Source organism: Schistosoma haematobium, chromosome 3, assembly GCF_000699445.3.
Source record: "Schistosoma haematobium chromosome 3, whole genome shotgun sequence".
In the NCBI taxonomy this organism is placed as follows: domain Eukaryota; kingdom Metazoa; phylum Platyhelminthes; class Trematoda; order Strigeidida; family Schistosomatidae; genus Schistosoma; species Schistosoma haematobium.
This window is the reverse complement of record NC_067198.1, coordinates 10,756,158-10,774,350: the sequence shown is the minus strand read 5'-3', so window position 1 is coordinate 10,774,350 and position 18,193 is coordinate 10,756,158. Positions and strand designations below refer to the sequence as shown.

General features: G+C 34.0%; 1 protein-coding gene across 1 annotated transcript in view; it reads left to right on the top strand.

The window, feature by feature from the left end:
- Positions 1-18,193, top strand: part of MS3_00004991 (uncharacterized protein) — a 61,111-nt gene that overhangs the window by 7,233 nt on the left and 35,685 nt on the right. Inside the window, exons 6-13 of the mRNA XM_035733336.2 lie at positions 527-934; positions 4,554-4,625; positions 6,261-6,571; positions 9,744-9,975; positions 11,504-11,759; positions 13,216-13,315; positions 15,175-15,212; positions 17,756-17,866. Coding sequence (XP_035587261.2) covers positions 527-934; positions 4,554-4,625; positions 6,261-6,571; positions 9,744-9,975; positions 11,504-11,759; positions 13,216-13,315; positions 15,175-15,212; positions 17,756-17,866 — 1,528 coding nt within the window. The remainder of the gene's footprint in view (positions 1-526; positions 935-4,553; positions 4,626-6,260; positions 6,572-9,743; positions 9,976-11,503; positions 11,760-13,215; positions 13,316-15,174; positions 15,213-17,755; positions 17,867-18,193) is intronic.

Here is an 18,193-nt window from a genome sequence, read left to right as displayed (position 1 = left end):
GTTTTGTTAGGGGGCCACTTCCCGAGCCTTTGACCTAGAGGTCCAATTCACAAGGCAGTAGGGTAACTTTTGGAGATGCAGTCCTATGGTAGCCGGTGACCAACAATAGGTTAATACGCCATTTGTTCCCTCAGGATCCTGGTGTCCATATTCACCGTTGGTTTGAAATGAAGGTTAACCCACTCCTCTAAGTGGATCCTCCATACCCACCAACCCGGTTAAAGCGTCGGATATTCGCTCTTCGTCGTCTAAATTTCGTTAAAAACTCCCTCGAAGAGAAGGCAGTGACTAGGACTTTCGTGGGAGTGTTTGTACACGCGTGGCAATGTGAGAGCATTTGAAGAGAGCTACCTCTCTCCACGGTCGACCGTACCATGTCATTTCTAGGCTTTCATGTTTATTAATCATTAATTACATAAAACAATGGGATACTTTTAATACTATAAATATGATTGTAAAATATCACATGGTTACTTGCAAACATTTCTGTTTCTGATTTTTTCTTCCTTTAAATAAAAATAATCAGTCTATGGATTTCCTGAATTTATTGACCAGAGTTTATGTAATAAATTAAAATTCAAGAATATAACGCAACAGTCAAGAGTACCCTGTATCACTTCATCAGCTGTGTACCTCAAACGATTAAAACAATTTGAACAAATGTTAGAAACAATACAACAATCAACCGATGTAACTAAAACAACTCATATTACACTATGTTTGAGTCAGTTGTTATATCGTTTATATACTTATTTCATTCCCAATTATTCATCAACCAATAATGTGGATGATGATACTACAAATTCTAGCAATCAGAATAATGAAAAATGCTCAGATTTATGGAATCTTATTCAAAGTGATATTAACAAACTTGATTTCAATGGAGTTGTTGGATTTGTCAACTGTTCAAAGAATGGAATAATTGATCTTCATGGTAGGTAACCCATGTTTGTGTTTTTGTACTTGTTGTGATGGAAAAATTAGAATTTCTCTGATTCTGTACTGAACACTAGAATTAAATATCATCAGACTGGGGAATAGATCATGTGACACACGAATCAATTACCTAACCAGTATTGAAGAACCAAGTTAGATCACAATCAGGGTATATGTAATCAAAGTGGAAAATTATTGGAATGGATAATAAGCAGTATGAGATAATCTCTTAAATCTAGTATTGTCGAATATATCTGTTTTCGTTCAATGATCACTCATGGTTGACTTTTATCAGGCACATCATCCCTATTATCGTTGTTAAATTCAATGTTTTAAATAGTTAAATGTTCAAACATCAACCTGTACCTCATCACTATATCATTTTAGAAATGATACAGATACATCCACTTTTTGTCTTCCCTTTAATCCTGAGTTTATACCTTTTATTTTGCGAATTAATTCTTCTTCAATCATGCTCTTTATAGCTAATTTTTCCTACTGTCCCTGATACTATTTCTGCTGCTTCAGCGAGACTATAGTTTAAGGACGAACTAATGAAATAAAAGTTAGAAAGTCTCGGATTTTGGAATGAAGTTCTTGCATCCATATAGCTAAACAAAATTTTGGCATTGCAATTGATCTATTTGTGATGAAAACCCTATTTTCTGACTGTCCATTTTAATCCTAATTCCTCTCACTAATCTATAACCTTCTTTTGACCCCAGTAATTAGGTGGATTTTCTCAAAGGTCGTTCATAAATTATAGTCTCACCACTACTTAGGTACTTGTGGAGGTTGTAGTATTTTAACAGTTTAATTCACGAGTCAATTTAAGCTAGATCACCACTGGAAACCGGCTCAGTAGTCTAGAGGTTAAGTGTTCATGTGCGAAACCGAAGGTCCTGGGTTCAAGTCTTGCGTCCGGGATCGTGGACGTGCACTGTTGAGGAGTCCCATACCGGGACGAAACTGCTTTCCAGTGTTTCTGGGTTTTCAGTGGTAGTCTAGCTTAGATTAACTCGTTAATTCATCTGTTAAAAAACATTCTAATCCACTGTATTAAGTTTTTTATAATTTTTATGGGATGTAAGATAAAATCCATTCATTTTTAAATCTCACTTAAAAGCTCAAATTTAGTTCTCTCGATCGTGATTGAATAATGCATTGTATTGTAATATATTGTAATCACAATTTGCTCAGGGGGTTCTCCTTTGAAAGAAAATGAGTTTACAACAATCAGTTTTTCTTAATAAATTTAGTTGATATGATGAAAATGACGAATTTTTATCAGAATTATGTAATTGACATTAATAAAACAATTGTGGTTTTTTTCATAAACGATAAATTTTGAGGCTATAACCATAAATATCAAAGAAAACAATAGTAATTGGTTTAAGTGTTATCGAAATATGTGCCCAATATATCCGAGTGGGCACTTTTTTTCTCTCCAGAAATTGCTGTCTGAAAAGATTACGAGTTTACTTAATCTGTGAATGGAACGAACACTTTGTGACACAATGACAGATAAGCTAGCTCTTCCGATGTGTCTCAGCCCAGCTAACTAGAAAGAGAAGTTCATGTTTAGAAGAGGGAAATATATTCCACAAGCAGTCAGAAGCACAAACAACCACGACAAGTCTAGTTGAAAATGCACTCATTTATATATTGATTCATGCACCCATTTTTGATTAATAATTAAGATGAAATCACATATATGAAAAATACTTACAGTTATAACAAATCATATACTGAGCATAGTACATGTCAATTGAATACAAGAATATCGTATGTTATATAGAATAAAAAGGTCATACGGGAAAGCAAAACCGAATGCTACATTGAATAGCCCCCAAATGCCCTAGTACGGCCGAGAGTGGGGAGAGTCCGTTCTCCCTCTCGCAATGCTCTCACATGGCCACGCGTATATAGCCTCTGCCAGGGAAGTCCTACTCATTGCCTTCTCGTGGCGGGGGTGTTGTTTACGAAAATGGGAGGTCGAAAAGCGAATGTCCAGCACTTTAAATGGATTCTAAACCAATGGTGCACATGGGCTCCAGGATCCTGAAGGAACAAATGGTGTATGAACCAATTGTTGGTCACCGGCTTCCATGGAACTGCATCTCCTTACGATGCTCCACTGCCTTGTGGATCAGATCTTCAGGTCGAAGGCTCGGGGTGTGGCCCCCTAAGAAAACCGCCTGCTTCGGTTTGGGCACCCGGGCAGTATCACAGCCTTCACACATCGAATGAGATTTGTGTGGCGCATATGTATTTGGTGCCTCCTTGTACCAATATCTATGTGTTAAAATAAATAAATAAATAAAACATTGAATAATCATTACATTGAATTAAAACGGAAATAATGTTAACCCAAAGATCATAATAAGTAAATCAATCTAATTTTGACTTTTCATCCCGTCATATCCGAAATACATAAAAATTTAACATACTGTAACCACATTCAAAATTGAATCTGAACTATTAATAACATGATTACTGGAACTCATCGTTATTAAAAAAAAAAGATCACTACACAAATTATTGATTTTTGTATCATTCTTGAATTAATAATAACCGATTATATCATTTTTAAAATTAATAATATTGCTAAGTGACAGGTTTGAAGAGTGTAAAATTGGTGGAATAGTTATGAATAATAAATGTAGACCACAATTAATAATAAATACTTTTTTGTTATATTCCAATTAGTAGGAAAATTGTATTTCTTACATTTTGTGACGTAATGTTAATCACTTCTTTAGAGTAAATAAATAACTGAATTACATCAACACTTGTATACTTTGAACTTGTCAGAAATACAATTTTTCTACTCATTGGGATACAACCAAAAATGAACATCAACTGTCTGAGATGCAGGTACATCCAGCTGTTCTGGATTTCACTGCTAGCCACTATCCATCATTGCTTACAAATAGCTTGTGAATTAAGGTAATATCGAGGCATACGCACAGTATGCACATATGCCAATAACAGACTGATCAATTGCAGTCTTAAACCTCAATGGGAAGATACAAACCGAACAATACCAAGTGAATTAAAAAGTATATTCATTTATTAATAACTTTCTGCCCAATGCTCAATTTATTTAAAACTATCAAGTTCAACCTTGGTATTTAGACCACAGTTGTTTTAATGTTGTTATTCGTATAATAAAACAATATTACTATGGTGGGTCTAGAGTAGGAACAAACTATTTTTGGATACATATCAAAGCGGTTTGAATTTTCTAATGTCCAAGACTTTAATAAACCTTAGTATTATACACCCTTGAATCACTTTTGTACAAAATTACAAAAGCTTAGTTAAGATCAATCTTATAATCCTTTTTCAATAATGAAAAAGAATGAATGTTTATCTACTACTCATATTGAATTATTTGATTTTATTTTGGCTTGTTTTTGGATTATTTCAGTACACATATTCAACCATCAATATATCACATTGTTATGATAAGCTTCATCTTCTAAAATTAATCAATTATGTTCAAATGTGATTATGTAATATTGTTTCGTTTTGTCTTTTATACTAAGTAGTATGGAATAAGTTTTTGTCCGATAGTTTTATCATTATTATTATTATTATTGTTTTTAATTCAGCTGGACTTTTGTATGCATTGGCGGCGTTTAAGCTGTATCAATTCAAGAGTTGTAATGAGATCATTACTACATGTAAGTGGATTAGTTTATTATTATTATTACACTATTTTTTGTGGTTTTTTATTTCTGGTAAAATTAATGAATTTCTACTGTTGTTATTCTAAGGCCGAATAATGACCAATGATTTTCAAGTAATGTGCTCAGTGAAATTTATTGTTCTAATCTTTTAATAATGCTGATCAAACTCTAACGATTAAGTTATTATGTGACCACTAGTCTAAATTGCTCGGCATCACGCTGTTGAAGGTATTGACAGGGTGAAACTCTAGACCTAGGTTTTATGTTGGTTGACACTCATTAATAGGGCGTGCCTGTAGTGTTGGGGGAACTGATGCTATTTATACGATTCGGACGCGTATCACTCAGTTTCGCGGTCTGAGACGTTACCATTGATCTATTCAGACCGCAACTGACTTTCTTTAGGATAGATATTTACAATCGGTTGATCATTGAGTAGTAACCAACTTCATGTTTGTCTAGCCCAAAATTTAACAAAATGAGACTTGCCGCAACTCCAACATTTGGTATTTGGTTTTTCTCAGCTGTAATACTGTGAAACTTGCGTACATTTGTTTGTTGAAGAGAATTTCTACATATAATTTATTTCCAGATGGGAACCATCTTGTTGCACTAAATATATATTGGAATCAAATTCAGTCCTTGCCACTATGGGAGTTTGTGTAGCTGAAGATACCACACATACCGCAAACCACAGACCAACGGGTCTGCAGATATCTGCAGTCGGGATATTTCATTGTTGACGAATAGCGATGCTAGCATGTATCAAGCAATCATCTTTTACCCCCTCCTAACCTGCTATAAACACATATACCTGGTATGGAATATTGACGATTGTTCTCCGAAAATCTGCAATTAACAGTCCATAGTTTCTGCAAATGTGAATTCCGCTGGTTTTCTTAGCAAAATATGAATATAATGTTTACCATGTTTTAAAACTTATAACTTCCGAAGTAATATTTACAATTTTGAATTGTCCCATTCGTTACACTTATGACGAAATAATCACTTATCGTGCTGAACCAAGCCTAAAAAATGATCCCATTATTCAAGATTGGTTAAACATATACATATATGTATATGCATAAGAGAAAACAGATTGCTTATTTGGGCTGTATTTGGTCTCGTGTTTCCGGGTCGTAGTGGCAGGAAAGCAGTTGTGTGGTCTGTCTTTTTTTAGTCCGATTATCGATTAGTTCATCTATATTGCCAGTATGACCGATGACCATTTGTGTACCGATTGGCACAAAGATCAGTGAACAATCACCAAGACCTTAACATCTAGTAGTCCTCGAACCCCTTCTAACCCAGTGACCAATTAGAAGGCGGATACAAAAAGCATATCAGTCCTTTAGTCTATTCGATTCAATAATGACTCAAAATTTGTACGGTAATATACCTGAAATATTTGATTACACAACACAAAAACCTATAATATGTACATAACTTAGACATCATTGATACAAGACCACGGTAACATCTGAATGATTAATGAATGATGGATCTAGAACAATAAGAAATATGACAACAATTTCTAGGTTAAACGAAAGCTTTAAAATTAAAGTTATACTTTTTCACTAATCGTCCTGTCATATATAAATAATCTGTACTTTTTTTTATATATTTCAGTAATATCTTTTATTGATAGAAATTGTACACAATTTTATTCAGAATCTGAAAGTTTATCTGAACCTATATCGAAATTTATCAATTATGCATCAAATTCAAATTTCTCTCATCGTACATTATGTACACCATTTCGTTTCAATTTAAACGAACTTGAAGAGAATAATTTACCAACAAAATATAATATTTATATAATAATTAATTCTTGGTTACGGATACTAAATATGGCGAATATTTGTAATTCAGAAATTTCTACAAAAAATACCCAGGAAAATATTGAAGTGATTACTTGTCGATTAGCAAATACAAAATATGTAAGTGTGAAAATTATATAAGTAACATTATTTTAAATATTGTTATTGTTGTTTTCACCACATGCGATGTTCAGTGGTATAGGAGTAGGTTGGAAGAAAGCTATGGGAGGCCAGACCAAAACATGGCACAAGTCCATGAACTCACTGACAAGTGGACTGAGTCATGTTGGTAGGTGTAAACTACCTGGTTGGGGACCGCGAGATGATAGCAACCGATGGTTAGAGACCCTGAATGACATGGCTCAAAATCGTTTGCAATGGCGCAGGTGCATACACTATTTGTGTTCTCCCAAGCTTTAGTCTCCGGATTCCTCCTTGTCTCTTTTTTCTCTTCCCAAATTTATTTCACTGGACTATACTCTTTAAATAACATCTCCAAACCCTAATCTTCCCGATTACTGCTTATACTCTTACTACCTCTACCACTACGGGATTTGAATCGACAAATGTATCTCTGTGCTAATGTGGTATGGCAACTTGAACTGATGTACGCACGTACGAAGTTCTACGTTGTTACTGACTGACTGACTGACTGTTTTCACTTGAAACTAACAATTAGTTACAAATCAATTTTAATTTGGATATCCATTCTCTCAAGTTATCAATTGTGTTTTAATTCATTTGATAGTATTTTACATTCTAAAGATTGTAATATTTAGTTTAGGTATGCAGTAAAATACAAAATGATTTCTGGCTCATGTATTGAAGTTATTATTGTAACTGATACATTGTGTCAATAAAAAAATCGTCAAATGACAAGTTTACGATGTTAGCTAAGGGATGAGATATAAATCACTGAAAGGCTTAATTACCTAGTGTGGATATATATCTTTTAACTCGAGTAGCAGATTGGGTTCGGGTATAGGAAGTTTGTGTATCAGTATCAACTTTTGGACACCGAGTGTTGTTGTATTCCCACTAGCCTTAAACTTTGATTTCAAGATTCTGAAATAACTGATAATGGTAGGTTTTGTTGTTGTTCAACGAGTTCTGTTGGTATTAGAACATATTATTTCTCCGTTGTTAACTTATGGAAGGTAACTTGACAAAAAATCTACTGGGATCTGAGACTATTCGATATATGTATCATTATTTTCTCAGTTTTTTATCATTCTAAGAATAATGCGCTCATTCTGAGGTATGTAGGTATAAGATTTGATCCTTGGTAAGTTTCATTGGCATTCACTTCTGAAGGGGCTTATGTTAAAAGTGAAGCAGCTGTCTAACATTTGGTGCTTTCAGTCAACTGGAGTTCTTGGTCTCTGATAAAGGGGGGTTGCACCATAGAATGATTCTGTACTACTCAGGTTTTAAAGTTTGAATGATATCTTGTTCTACTGGAAAACCACTATAATGATAAACTCATTTTGTATTGTCTATATGCATAAATATCTTTGGAGAAGTATCTATTGTTAAATCACTATGCTTTAAGGCCTGTAGGTCACAGGTCCAAATCCCACTTAATCTGCTTTGTTTTGAAGAGCCAAGAAGTATTAATAACTCTCCCATAAACTGTGCGATCCGAAGTTGAGTACATAAATCTATACTTGGTATATGAGTTGCATTACTCTTACATAGTGAATTGAACCAATGCAAGTTCGTATTACATCGTACCTTGATTACGAATGATTAACCGACTAATCAAACACGAACTATCTATCATTTCGACAGAAAGTCGTTTATTTTATCTAGTTGTAACTGTTGTAGTCATCATTAAACCAATAATATTTTTCTTCTAATACGGAGTGAGGAAAGAAGTCTATTTGGCTAGACGCATACATATATATATAACCCCTGTGAAATCAAGCCCATCAGTGGTTTATGCCTTATCTCTTGGAAAAGAAAGCCACTTGGCGATTTTCGACCCACTGTAATAATATGATATCTATATATTTTTTAATTATGATGCATTTGGATTTTAACAGTCAACTGTGATCTACATTTGATAAGAAAACATTTATCTTATTAAATTAAACTATACATAAATATTTACTGATTAGAATAGTTCGAATCCAATTCAAGTCAAAATAAATATTTGTTTTAAAAGACTTGAAGATTATTAACCTAACACTTTTGTATCAAATTAATAATACGATGAGCGAAAACTAAGATTATAAATAAGTAAAGATGGATAGTGGTTAGCAGTAGTATTCAGGATGCAAATTTTGTCCTACATAGGACTCGTCAGCCGGATGCACCTGCATCCCAGAGTTGATGTTCACTACAGGAATTGAACTCAGCATCGTTCGCTTGAAGAGAACAATACTGGGTGTCGCAGTGAACATTGACTCTGTGATGCGGGTACATTCAGCTGACAAGTCCCAAATATGACAAAGTGGCGCACATCCTGGATTATTGCACTCCTAGCCACCATCCATCTTTGCTTAGAATGCTTGTGACTTAAGGTAACATCAAGGCACTCCTCACAGGATACACATATGCCAACAATATGAAAATGAATTAAATTATGAATATTTTTAATATAAGTTCTCAACATATTAATGATGAGTAATAGGTTGATTGAAAATGTATCATCCATTTCCCAAAACCTCAACAATCAATTGTTATTTTTCTCCTAGTTACTATTCAACCTTTTTAACTTCGATTAACTATCTAAACAACAACAACAATAATAATATAATATATAATAATATTATTATTTCTATCTACCATTTTCGATTAGAGTTACAATGTTATCTTGTAGACATTTTTATATTTTTATATCAATTGCTTATACATCTTAGTTCTACCTAAGATAGGAATTAATTTATCAATTTCTGATGTATAAAGTTGATTATCGAAGTAATTTTTTCCTACTAATTCATAAAAGTGATTTATATCCATGACAGTATTGTTCAAACTTTATCTACTGATCTAGTGGTGAAGGGCTTGCGCTCGAGACTGACATGTCCTGGGTTCAAATCCCTCGAGCGGAATCGTGGATGCACACTGCTGTGAAGTCCCACAATAGGACGAAACGGCCGTCCAGTGCTTCCAGGTTTTCCATGGTGGTCTAGCTTCAATTGACTCATTATCTTAACCATTGGAATTACTACAATCTCCACAAAAACCATCTGACGAATCTTCATTTATATTTGTTAAAAGCATTTCTACTGTTCAGGTGTTCTAATCTTTAAAATTTCTTTTGAAAAAGATATCCCTTTCTTTTTAGATCCCGTCTACTTGGATAGAAGTTTATCAAACTTTGTACTTGGAATACTACCTAATCGTTAATAATTTAGAAGTGGCATTCAATATTCTTGAAAAGTGGAAAATACATCATGGTTGCCAAATGAATGAGACGATCCCAAATAGTATTGATTTATCTCCACGTTTTCGAATATGTCTGATATGGTTAAAAGTATCTAAGCTTATTTCTACCAAGTTGATGAATGATTCCGATAGTAAGTTATTAACGATGTACACATTCGATAGTTCTAGAGAACTAGATAGGAAAAAACGTGATTTTTTGTTGTGCAAGTGTCGACATACTGTTTTAAGCATATGTTTTCGTTGGTAATTCGATCAATAATTAATCTCTTTAAGTATCCTATATGAAGTGAATAACTATTTCCAATTACTTTATATGGTGCGACGGCTTAGTGATTAGGGCATTTGACTTTCAGCCACTAAGTTACAGGTGCGAACCCTGCTCCACCTACTTCGGTTTGGTCTACCAGCCCCCAAATGCCCTGGTACGGCCAAGAGTAGGGAGAGTCCGCTCTCTCTCGCGAAATGCTCTCACATGGCCACGCGTATACAGCCTCTGTTAGGGAAGTCCTACTCATTGCCTTCTCGTGGCGAGGGTGTTGTTTACGGAATTGAGAGGACGAAAAGCGAATGTCTGGCGCTTTAATCGGGTTGGTGGACAAGGATAGTCCACCTAGGGGAGTTGGGAAACCCTCATTCCAAACCAATGGTGCACATAGGCTCCAGTATCCTGAAGGAACAAGTGGTGTGTGAACCAATCGTTGATCACCGGCTACCATGGTACTGGATCTCCTTATGATGCTCCACTGCCTTGTGGATCAGACCTTCAGGTCGAAGGCTCCGGGTGTGGCCCTCTATGTAAACCACCTGCTTCAGTTTGGGCACCCGGGCAGTATCACAGCCCTCACACATGTCGAATGAGATTTGTGTGGCGCAAGTGTATTTGGTGCCCCCTTGTACCAGTATTTATGTGTTCAAATAAATAAGTAATAGATAAAAACATCTAACTGGTGATCACTCAATATTTATCGTCAGGATAAATGAAGAAATAAAGAAAGGAAACTTGTTGAAATACTTTATGCTGAGAATTCTATATTGTACTAAAAATATAATATTGAATAAAGCCATTAATAATAATGATAATAATAATAATAATTATTATTATTAATAAAAAGAGACGGATCAATTGCAAACCTTATTCAGTTAATAGTTGGTTAATATGAACCTGTAAAGAGTAGAATACGGTAAGAATATGATTAGTTTTGGTAATTTCATCTGGCTTTGGTAATATAGAGTGTGATATTTTGCTTATCACTGATTGATTTGGTGAGACTGTAATTTATGGACGACCTTTGAGCGACGCTAGACTGACCTTGAGAGTGTCCGCTTAATAACCAGGACCAAATGAGGGTTATGAACCTATGTAAGAAATTAGAATTGTGATTTACAGTTGACGATTAAGCTTAGGAATTAGATTTCGGTTTTTCATCATAAACTGACATCGGCTATAATGCCAAGACTCTATTTATCCAAATGGATTAGTGAATTTCGCGCCAAAATCTGAGACGTTATCTTATACGTGATTGGTTCTTCCATAAATTATAGTCTCGCCATTGACTTTGTTATAAATTATTATTATTCATTATCATTATCCTGTTTAAACATAACGTTTAATGTTTTTTCCCTTAAAAATAAAATACTTTTAACAAATTTTCTTTTTAGAAACAATGTCACAGCCTATTGTGAATGAATTTTTAGATTTACTTAAAACGAATAATCTTACCATTCATTCAGCTCGTTATCAGTATTTGATTGGTTATGTAATGAAAATGTTTTCACAATCTATTACAAATTATCCTGAAACTATGGGTCGTGATCAACAATTAAATGCATTTTCTCTTGGTGTTCAATTGGACAAGTGTTATTATGCGAATTATTTACAAATAGGTCATATACACCGTGAAATGGAGAGTTTTAAGTAAGTCTTTTTTTTGTGTACGAAGTATGTCAGTGATTTTTTCTGTTCTTTTCTAAGACAATTTGTATCACATTGTTATTTGTTAACGGTTAGGGGAAAAGGAAGAAGTGGTGGGTTGTGTTGGATATCTGAGAATTCTACGTGTTCTCGGTTTGTCCAACCAGTCAGCTAATTGAAATAGTTGGGAATCATTAGCATTATAATCACTCAGTTACAATAATTTCATACATTTATTCACCACTCTTAGGTAATGTTTTATATTTAATCTCTGCATCATCTTTGAAATATCTTAATGACACGTCAGTTAGGTGTTAAAATTAACCAATAATCAAGTACAATCAACTTCTGAAGTATTACTTGCCTTCAACTGATACTTTTCGTAACCGAAAACAACATTTTGTTTAGTAGTCGAGTTAGCGTATCGTAATGATATCACTAACACTTATTTGGGGTTTTAATGTACCAGAAATGATCGGTTGAAAATTCATAAGACTAAAAGTATCAGAGCCATACCGAGGTCTATTGTCAATAAGACATTTTCCATAGATGACAACCATTTTGTCCGGCTATACTTTTATTTATTTGTTGGGCGTCACTGGGATGATATCTGTAGAATATATCCAAGCTACTGAAGCCAGTGTTTCGATGTGGTAACCCCAGTTTAATCACTATCTCTACACACGAACTCCGGGATTACTAACATACTGTCTCCGCTGAATTTGAGTAATCTTTTCGAGACAATTATAAACTACTTTACACTTCGAAGTTTCAGGGTTCATACTGTACTCTTGAGCACTAATTCTCAAATGTTTAAACGTAATTTGACCAGCTGGTTCGTTTGTTACAAATTAAAGCACCTCCATACTCGTGATCTTTAGACAACATATCCACATCACTACTGTGTACTTTCTTCAGAGCTGTTTCCAAAATATTATCGATGGCAAAGTTGAAGAGGAATGGTGAGATTGGACAACCCGACTTATGGAATAGGAAAACTGAGAGATGTAGATGTATGCCCTCACTCTGCTTGAGATGTTTATATACATAGCCTTCAAGATAACAATAAGGTTCTCGTGCGCACCCTTCTTGGACAGACATTCTCGTTGCACAGTCCTATTCAATGAATTGAAGACCACGGCCCTGGTATCAAGAAACACCATGATTCGTGACCTGGAACAAGTGTGGTGGTATTACAAGGTTTGGTGGTGTGAGGATGTGATATATAACCTTAATCAAAGTCAGTCCGTTCTTCGCGAGTTAGTCCTACATGGTTTTTATACAGTCTTCAGATTATGATCGAAACTAATAGTTTGAAAGCGATTGGTAGCAGACTTATTCCTTGATAATTATTGCATTAATTACTTAGGCTTTTTATAAGGGTCCCGACGGTATTACTTCTTCCTCATATTTATCTTTCGTTTCTTTTTGTTCGTTCGTCTTCATTTTGTTTCCTCAGAGAGGCATTGACATTCTATGCTGAAGCCTATCGTTTGATGCCTGGTTCGCCAGTTTGCGCTTATTATTATTCAGTGGCATTGTGTAGGCAAGAAGAATGGGTAAGTCTCACAATTAACGTCATTCTTTTACGGAATATTATTGCTATCATTGTACATGTACTTAGCACCCTATGAGTTTCTTTCTTGATGCTTCCATTGAGTGTAAGTAGCTCTACGAAGACACATATGATCAAAGAATTGGCTACTTAAGTGTATTCTCTACTTTCATAAATTATTTTGACTAACGACTTTTGATCAGGTTTTAATGATGTGTAGTATTAGGACACATGCAAAATAAACGCTCAGTCGTGATCATTTTAAAATATACTATTGCTGATAGAATATACACTGCCATATTCGTGAGTTGCCTAGGCATAAAGTTGTCTTTGATAAGTAGTATATTAAAAAATGAGTACTCTTAAAAAGTGGTTTAGCCAACTATGTCCTGAATGTTTTGGTAATTGGAGATGATGTCTTATAGTTTGATGTCACTCAGTACTTCCGTTCGTGTACGGTATTAACTGGGAGGGTGAATATGTGGGAGGTGACTATCGTTATTGTTTAGGCCTCTAGTGTTTTAGTAATTTAGATGAAGGCATACCAAGCTGAGTCCCGGCGAGGATGAAACGTGCATCTTGGATGCTACTGCTCTCCACCATCCATCTCTGTTTTTAAAACACTTTGTATAGATACTTCAAAGTTGTTGCTTCGATTGAATGCAATCACAATTCATTTCCGTATAGAATTGATGAAAGATAAGACAGTTAATTCACATAGTTTTCGATTACAAATTGACCTTAATTAGTGAGTCATCGGGGCTGGAAACCCTGTGGGATCGTGAATACACACTATCAAAGAGTCACTTATTAGGACTAAACAGAATTATCCAGTGCTTCCTAGTTTTCAATTAGGTAACTAATTAAGGCCCACTTGTGATGTTAAACTATGAAATTCAACAAGCTCCATAAATTTCTCACATTTTTAATAATTAACTTAATTGGTTAGAATCAATTTGTGTTCTTTTTTCAAATTCACACCAGGAATTCACGGTGAAACTAAGACTAAGGGATGAGTTAATCAGAATTTAAAAAAAGTGGCTTTTGGGTTTTTGTGCGAAATTCAAGTATAACATATGGTGATCAGGAGAAATACTTTCACATATTACGTAAAACGTTTAAAACCGTCTAAAAACGAAAATCTGTCACCATAGAGTAAAAGTGATGGTATTAAATATATCAAATACATGATTCTATCTCTTATGATTGTATATAGTAGATAAATCGACTTTATTCCTAATTCCTAACCATAAAATCTTTGATTGTGAGATAAACCTAAACGTAGTGACTCCTTGTATTTTGTGAATGAACTAATCAGATAGCGCCTCTTGGATTTGTATTTGAAATTCATTCAATCATTTAACTACAGAACACCTTTGAATTATAGCCGATGTTAATTGGTGATGAAAATTCAAACTCTAACTGGGAACAATTTAGAGGAGACTCTTAAAAATCTGTTTAGATTCTTTCAAATATTCGAGAATATGGATAAACTATCACCATTAAGATGCGTTTATATGTCTTTGTTTTCATTTGAATTTACAGGCATAGTATTCTGTAGAAGACACTAACAAACTTACTGATTATGTAATGCCTGTTTTCACTGTCAATAGTACTGTTTTCTTTTTCATAAACTATCAATCTATAATAGCCGTTCTATGATTAACTGGCTAGAAACTATTTGGAACTTGTCGTATATACTTTAAACTCGTCCATATGCTACTATTTCTATTTTCATAATATGTAAATCCATCTGCCTATTCTGGTTTCTTGATTTTTCTTTCTGATGAGAACAGTCATGCACGTTTTCTTCTTCCATATTATCGTCAATGAGTTCTTTTCATTTTTTCTCTGTTCATATAGGAAAAAGCTTTAGATGTGTATTCATTTATTGATCATATGTAAGTAAAAATTATTGTAATTAGATAATGCAATCCAAATTTTTATCGTTACTTTAGTTACTCGTTGATATTATTGATGTAAACACTTTATAGTAATATTATTACTATTAGTAGTGTTGTTTATATTACACAATGTACCAGCAATGACTTGCTCAGCTCTCAGAAAGACAGTGTCTTGTAAAATTGTCATGAAATTATTGCAGTACCCGCGCACGAAGAAACAAAATAAATTGAGCAGCATAATGAACACAATTGCACCAAATGAAACTTATCATTCTGCGACAAACGTTTCTGATGAATCTACTTATCGGGTTTTACTAGATATGAGTTACCCTAATGGTTCACATGTTTTTGATAGAATTCCTTACAAAAATGAGGAAAATATGCCGAATGAACCAAATGATGATCGAAAATCTAATGCAATTTTGATAGATACTGGTTTTCCCAGTGATCCATTATCTACTAATGAGATTCTCAATAAATTTGAGGAAAATGTTACAGAAGAATCGAACCCTGACAACCTCATATCAAGTGTCGTTGATTCTCATTATCTAGTCAGTTATAGTGCATTCTTTATTAAATAAATGATTGTATTTTCGACTAGGGTCGTCGTCGTGTTTTGGGGTTAATAAACCTTCACTTGTACCAGTCTTTGTGTTCTTATTTCGTGTCGTGCGAACTGCAGCGGTTCCTTGTTTTACATGTATAAGTGATAAGCGCTTCTGACATAACAATCATCAGCGGCCAGACATGACAGAAAGCAATCAAGATAACAACAGGAATGAAGGAAGAATAAAGTTTTTAAGGAGAAATTCCAAGACGATGTGCGAATGATGTACTTAATGTATGAATTTCACATTTCAATAAACCACTGTGATTTTGCATTGAACAATAAATTGGGTATCTCCGCCAAGTCTTCGTTCACTACAGTAGTAGTAGTGTCTTTCAATATTTTTAATGTTTATGACAATAAGAGTGTTGAGTTTTAAAAACTTCGATAGTAGCATATGCGTGCTTAAAGAGAAATTTCATAATGAAGTTAAATTGTGAATTAAAGGAGTTTTCATTGAGTCAGAAAGAAGTAGTTGTTGTCCAGATCTCATTTATTGGAGAAAAACAATTTGAAATCAAATTGAATTAAACATAACCTTGGTTCTAATTTATAACCTTTTAGTACAGAGCTCACTTATGACCATACTAGCTTTCAAATACAAGAATTTCATGTCTCTTGGGTGGCAACATACGTTCTAAATTACTTAGTAAACTTCCTAAGATCAAATTTTAGTTACTATGTAACTTAACCATCATTCATTGCTATCAGTAGTGTCTCTCGCACTCTTAATATGTTTACACGCGCATTGTCCACAGCTTGTCATCATAAACTCGTAAATAATTCTCGAAGTCACTCACTATTAAGTATACATAATTTGCTAATTTACTTCAAAATTAAATAGACATGGCCAAACGGCTAATGCGAGACACTGACGGGCGCATGCTATTGTTTGAAACTTGGCTTAATTTTCTGTGGGACATATATTTATAACAATGGATGAGTTAGTACATTTATTTCAATTAGGGTTTGTCAACAAAGCTTCCTATTTCTTTTTTGTCTTTTCACTCAAGTACCTGTTTAGGCTTGCCTATAGGACTTATGTGTATCAGTAGAAAAATTGGTCAACTGCCTAACACAGCATAAACGAACATCAAATTATTCATATACTAAAGGTTTTTGATCCTATATTTCTTAAAAATATTACTTGCAAATGGTGAAACGATAGATTTAGCTATGTTAAAGTTAGGCATAGAGGATACTGAGGAATGATAGGTTGGAAGAAAGCTGATGACGGTCGAAACATGACATGGAATGAATCCAAGAAGTCATAGACTGTTCTTCTGAACCGACTATCTGGTTGGGGTTTGAGTGATAACTGTAATCTGAGTGGTTGAAAGCTCTACGTGACTTGGGTCAAAATCAGTCATAATAGCCCAGGTACATTCATACACTTTATTTTACCGTAGATCTTCAGTCTCGGTATCACTTCACATATGTCTTACTTTTATCTTTTAGAACTATGTTCTCAAAATTCAGTCTTTCGCATTCACATTAGTACTACATTATTTCGATTCCTTTGGCATTTATTCTTTTGATTTCATCTCATTGTGCTAATGTTGTGGTGTAACAACTTAGACCTATCGTACATTTTTGCATAGACTATGCATTGATTATGACTGACTAATTGACGAATTATGAGATAGGTAATATTTCTTTATCTAGTATAAAACTCGGTTATAGTTGCACTTTGTGTAGACTTGCCTTATCTGCTTAACATAACCTTCATAAAAATTCTATTTCTTAGTGTGTTATCTGTGAATTTAATTTCTTTTTTTGGATAGCTTGAATTATTCCGTTGTTAAAATTTAGTCCAGTTGACAAGTGGCATATAGGATGAAACGTACGTCCCGTATTCCATTGTTTTAACCATATTTAATTTATTCTATATATCATCTATTATTGTTATTATTTCATTTATCTGTTTGTTTAGTGATTTCACAAAAGATATGTGGCTTAATTATGGCTTAATTAATTTACGTTTGGGTCGAATAAACGACTGTTTACCTGCATTACAACGTGTTGTTTTAGCTAAAAATGACGCGTAAGTGTTGTACATATTTCGTTAATAATATTAATAAAAATAATAGATGTAGTAGTAATAGTAATAATAATAATAAACTCCATATATTTACATGTATCTTTCAACTTACTGATATCTATCAATTAGTCAAGGAAAATAGTAGATCAAATACCAATCAAATTGGTAGACTTAATAGCAACCGTTAAATCTAATATTCGTCAATGTTTAGGTTGATTGGAGCTTGGTATTTATGTGTATATGTGTTTGTACCATGTGGAAACAGATATGAAGTCTTGGTTTGGGGTTTTAGGAAAAAGTGTTCTGTAAAAGTACCCTTTCAACTTTTCA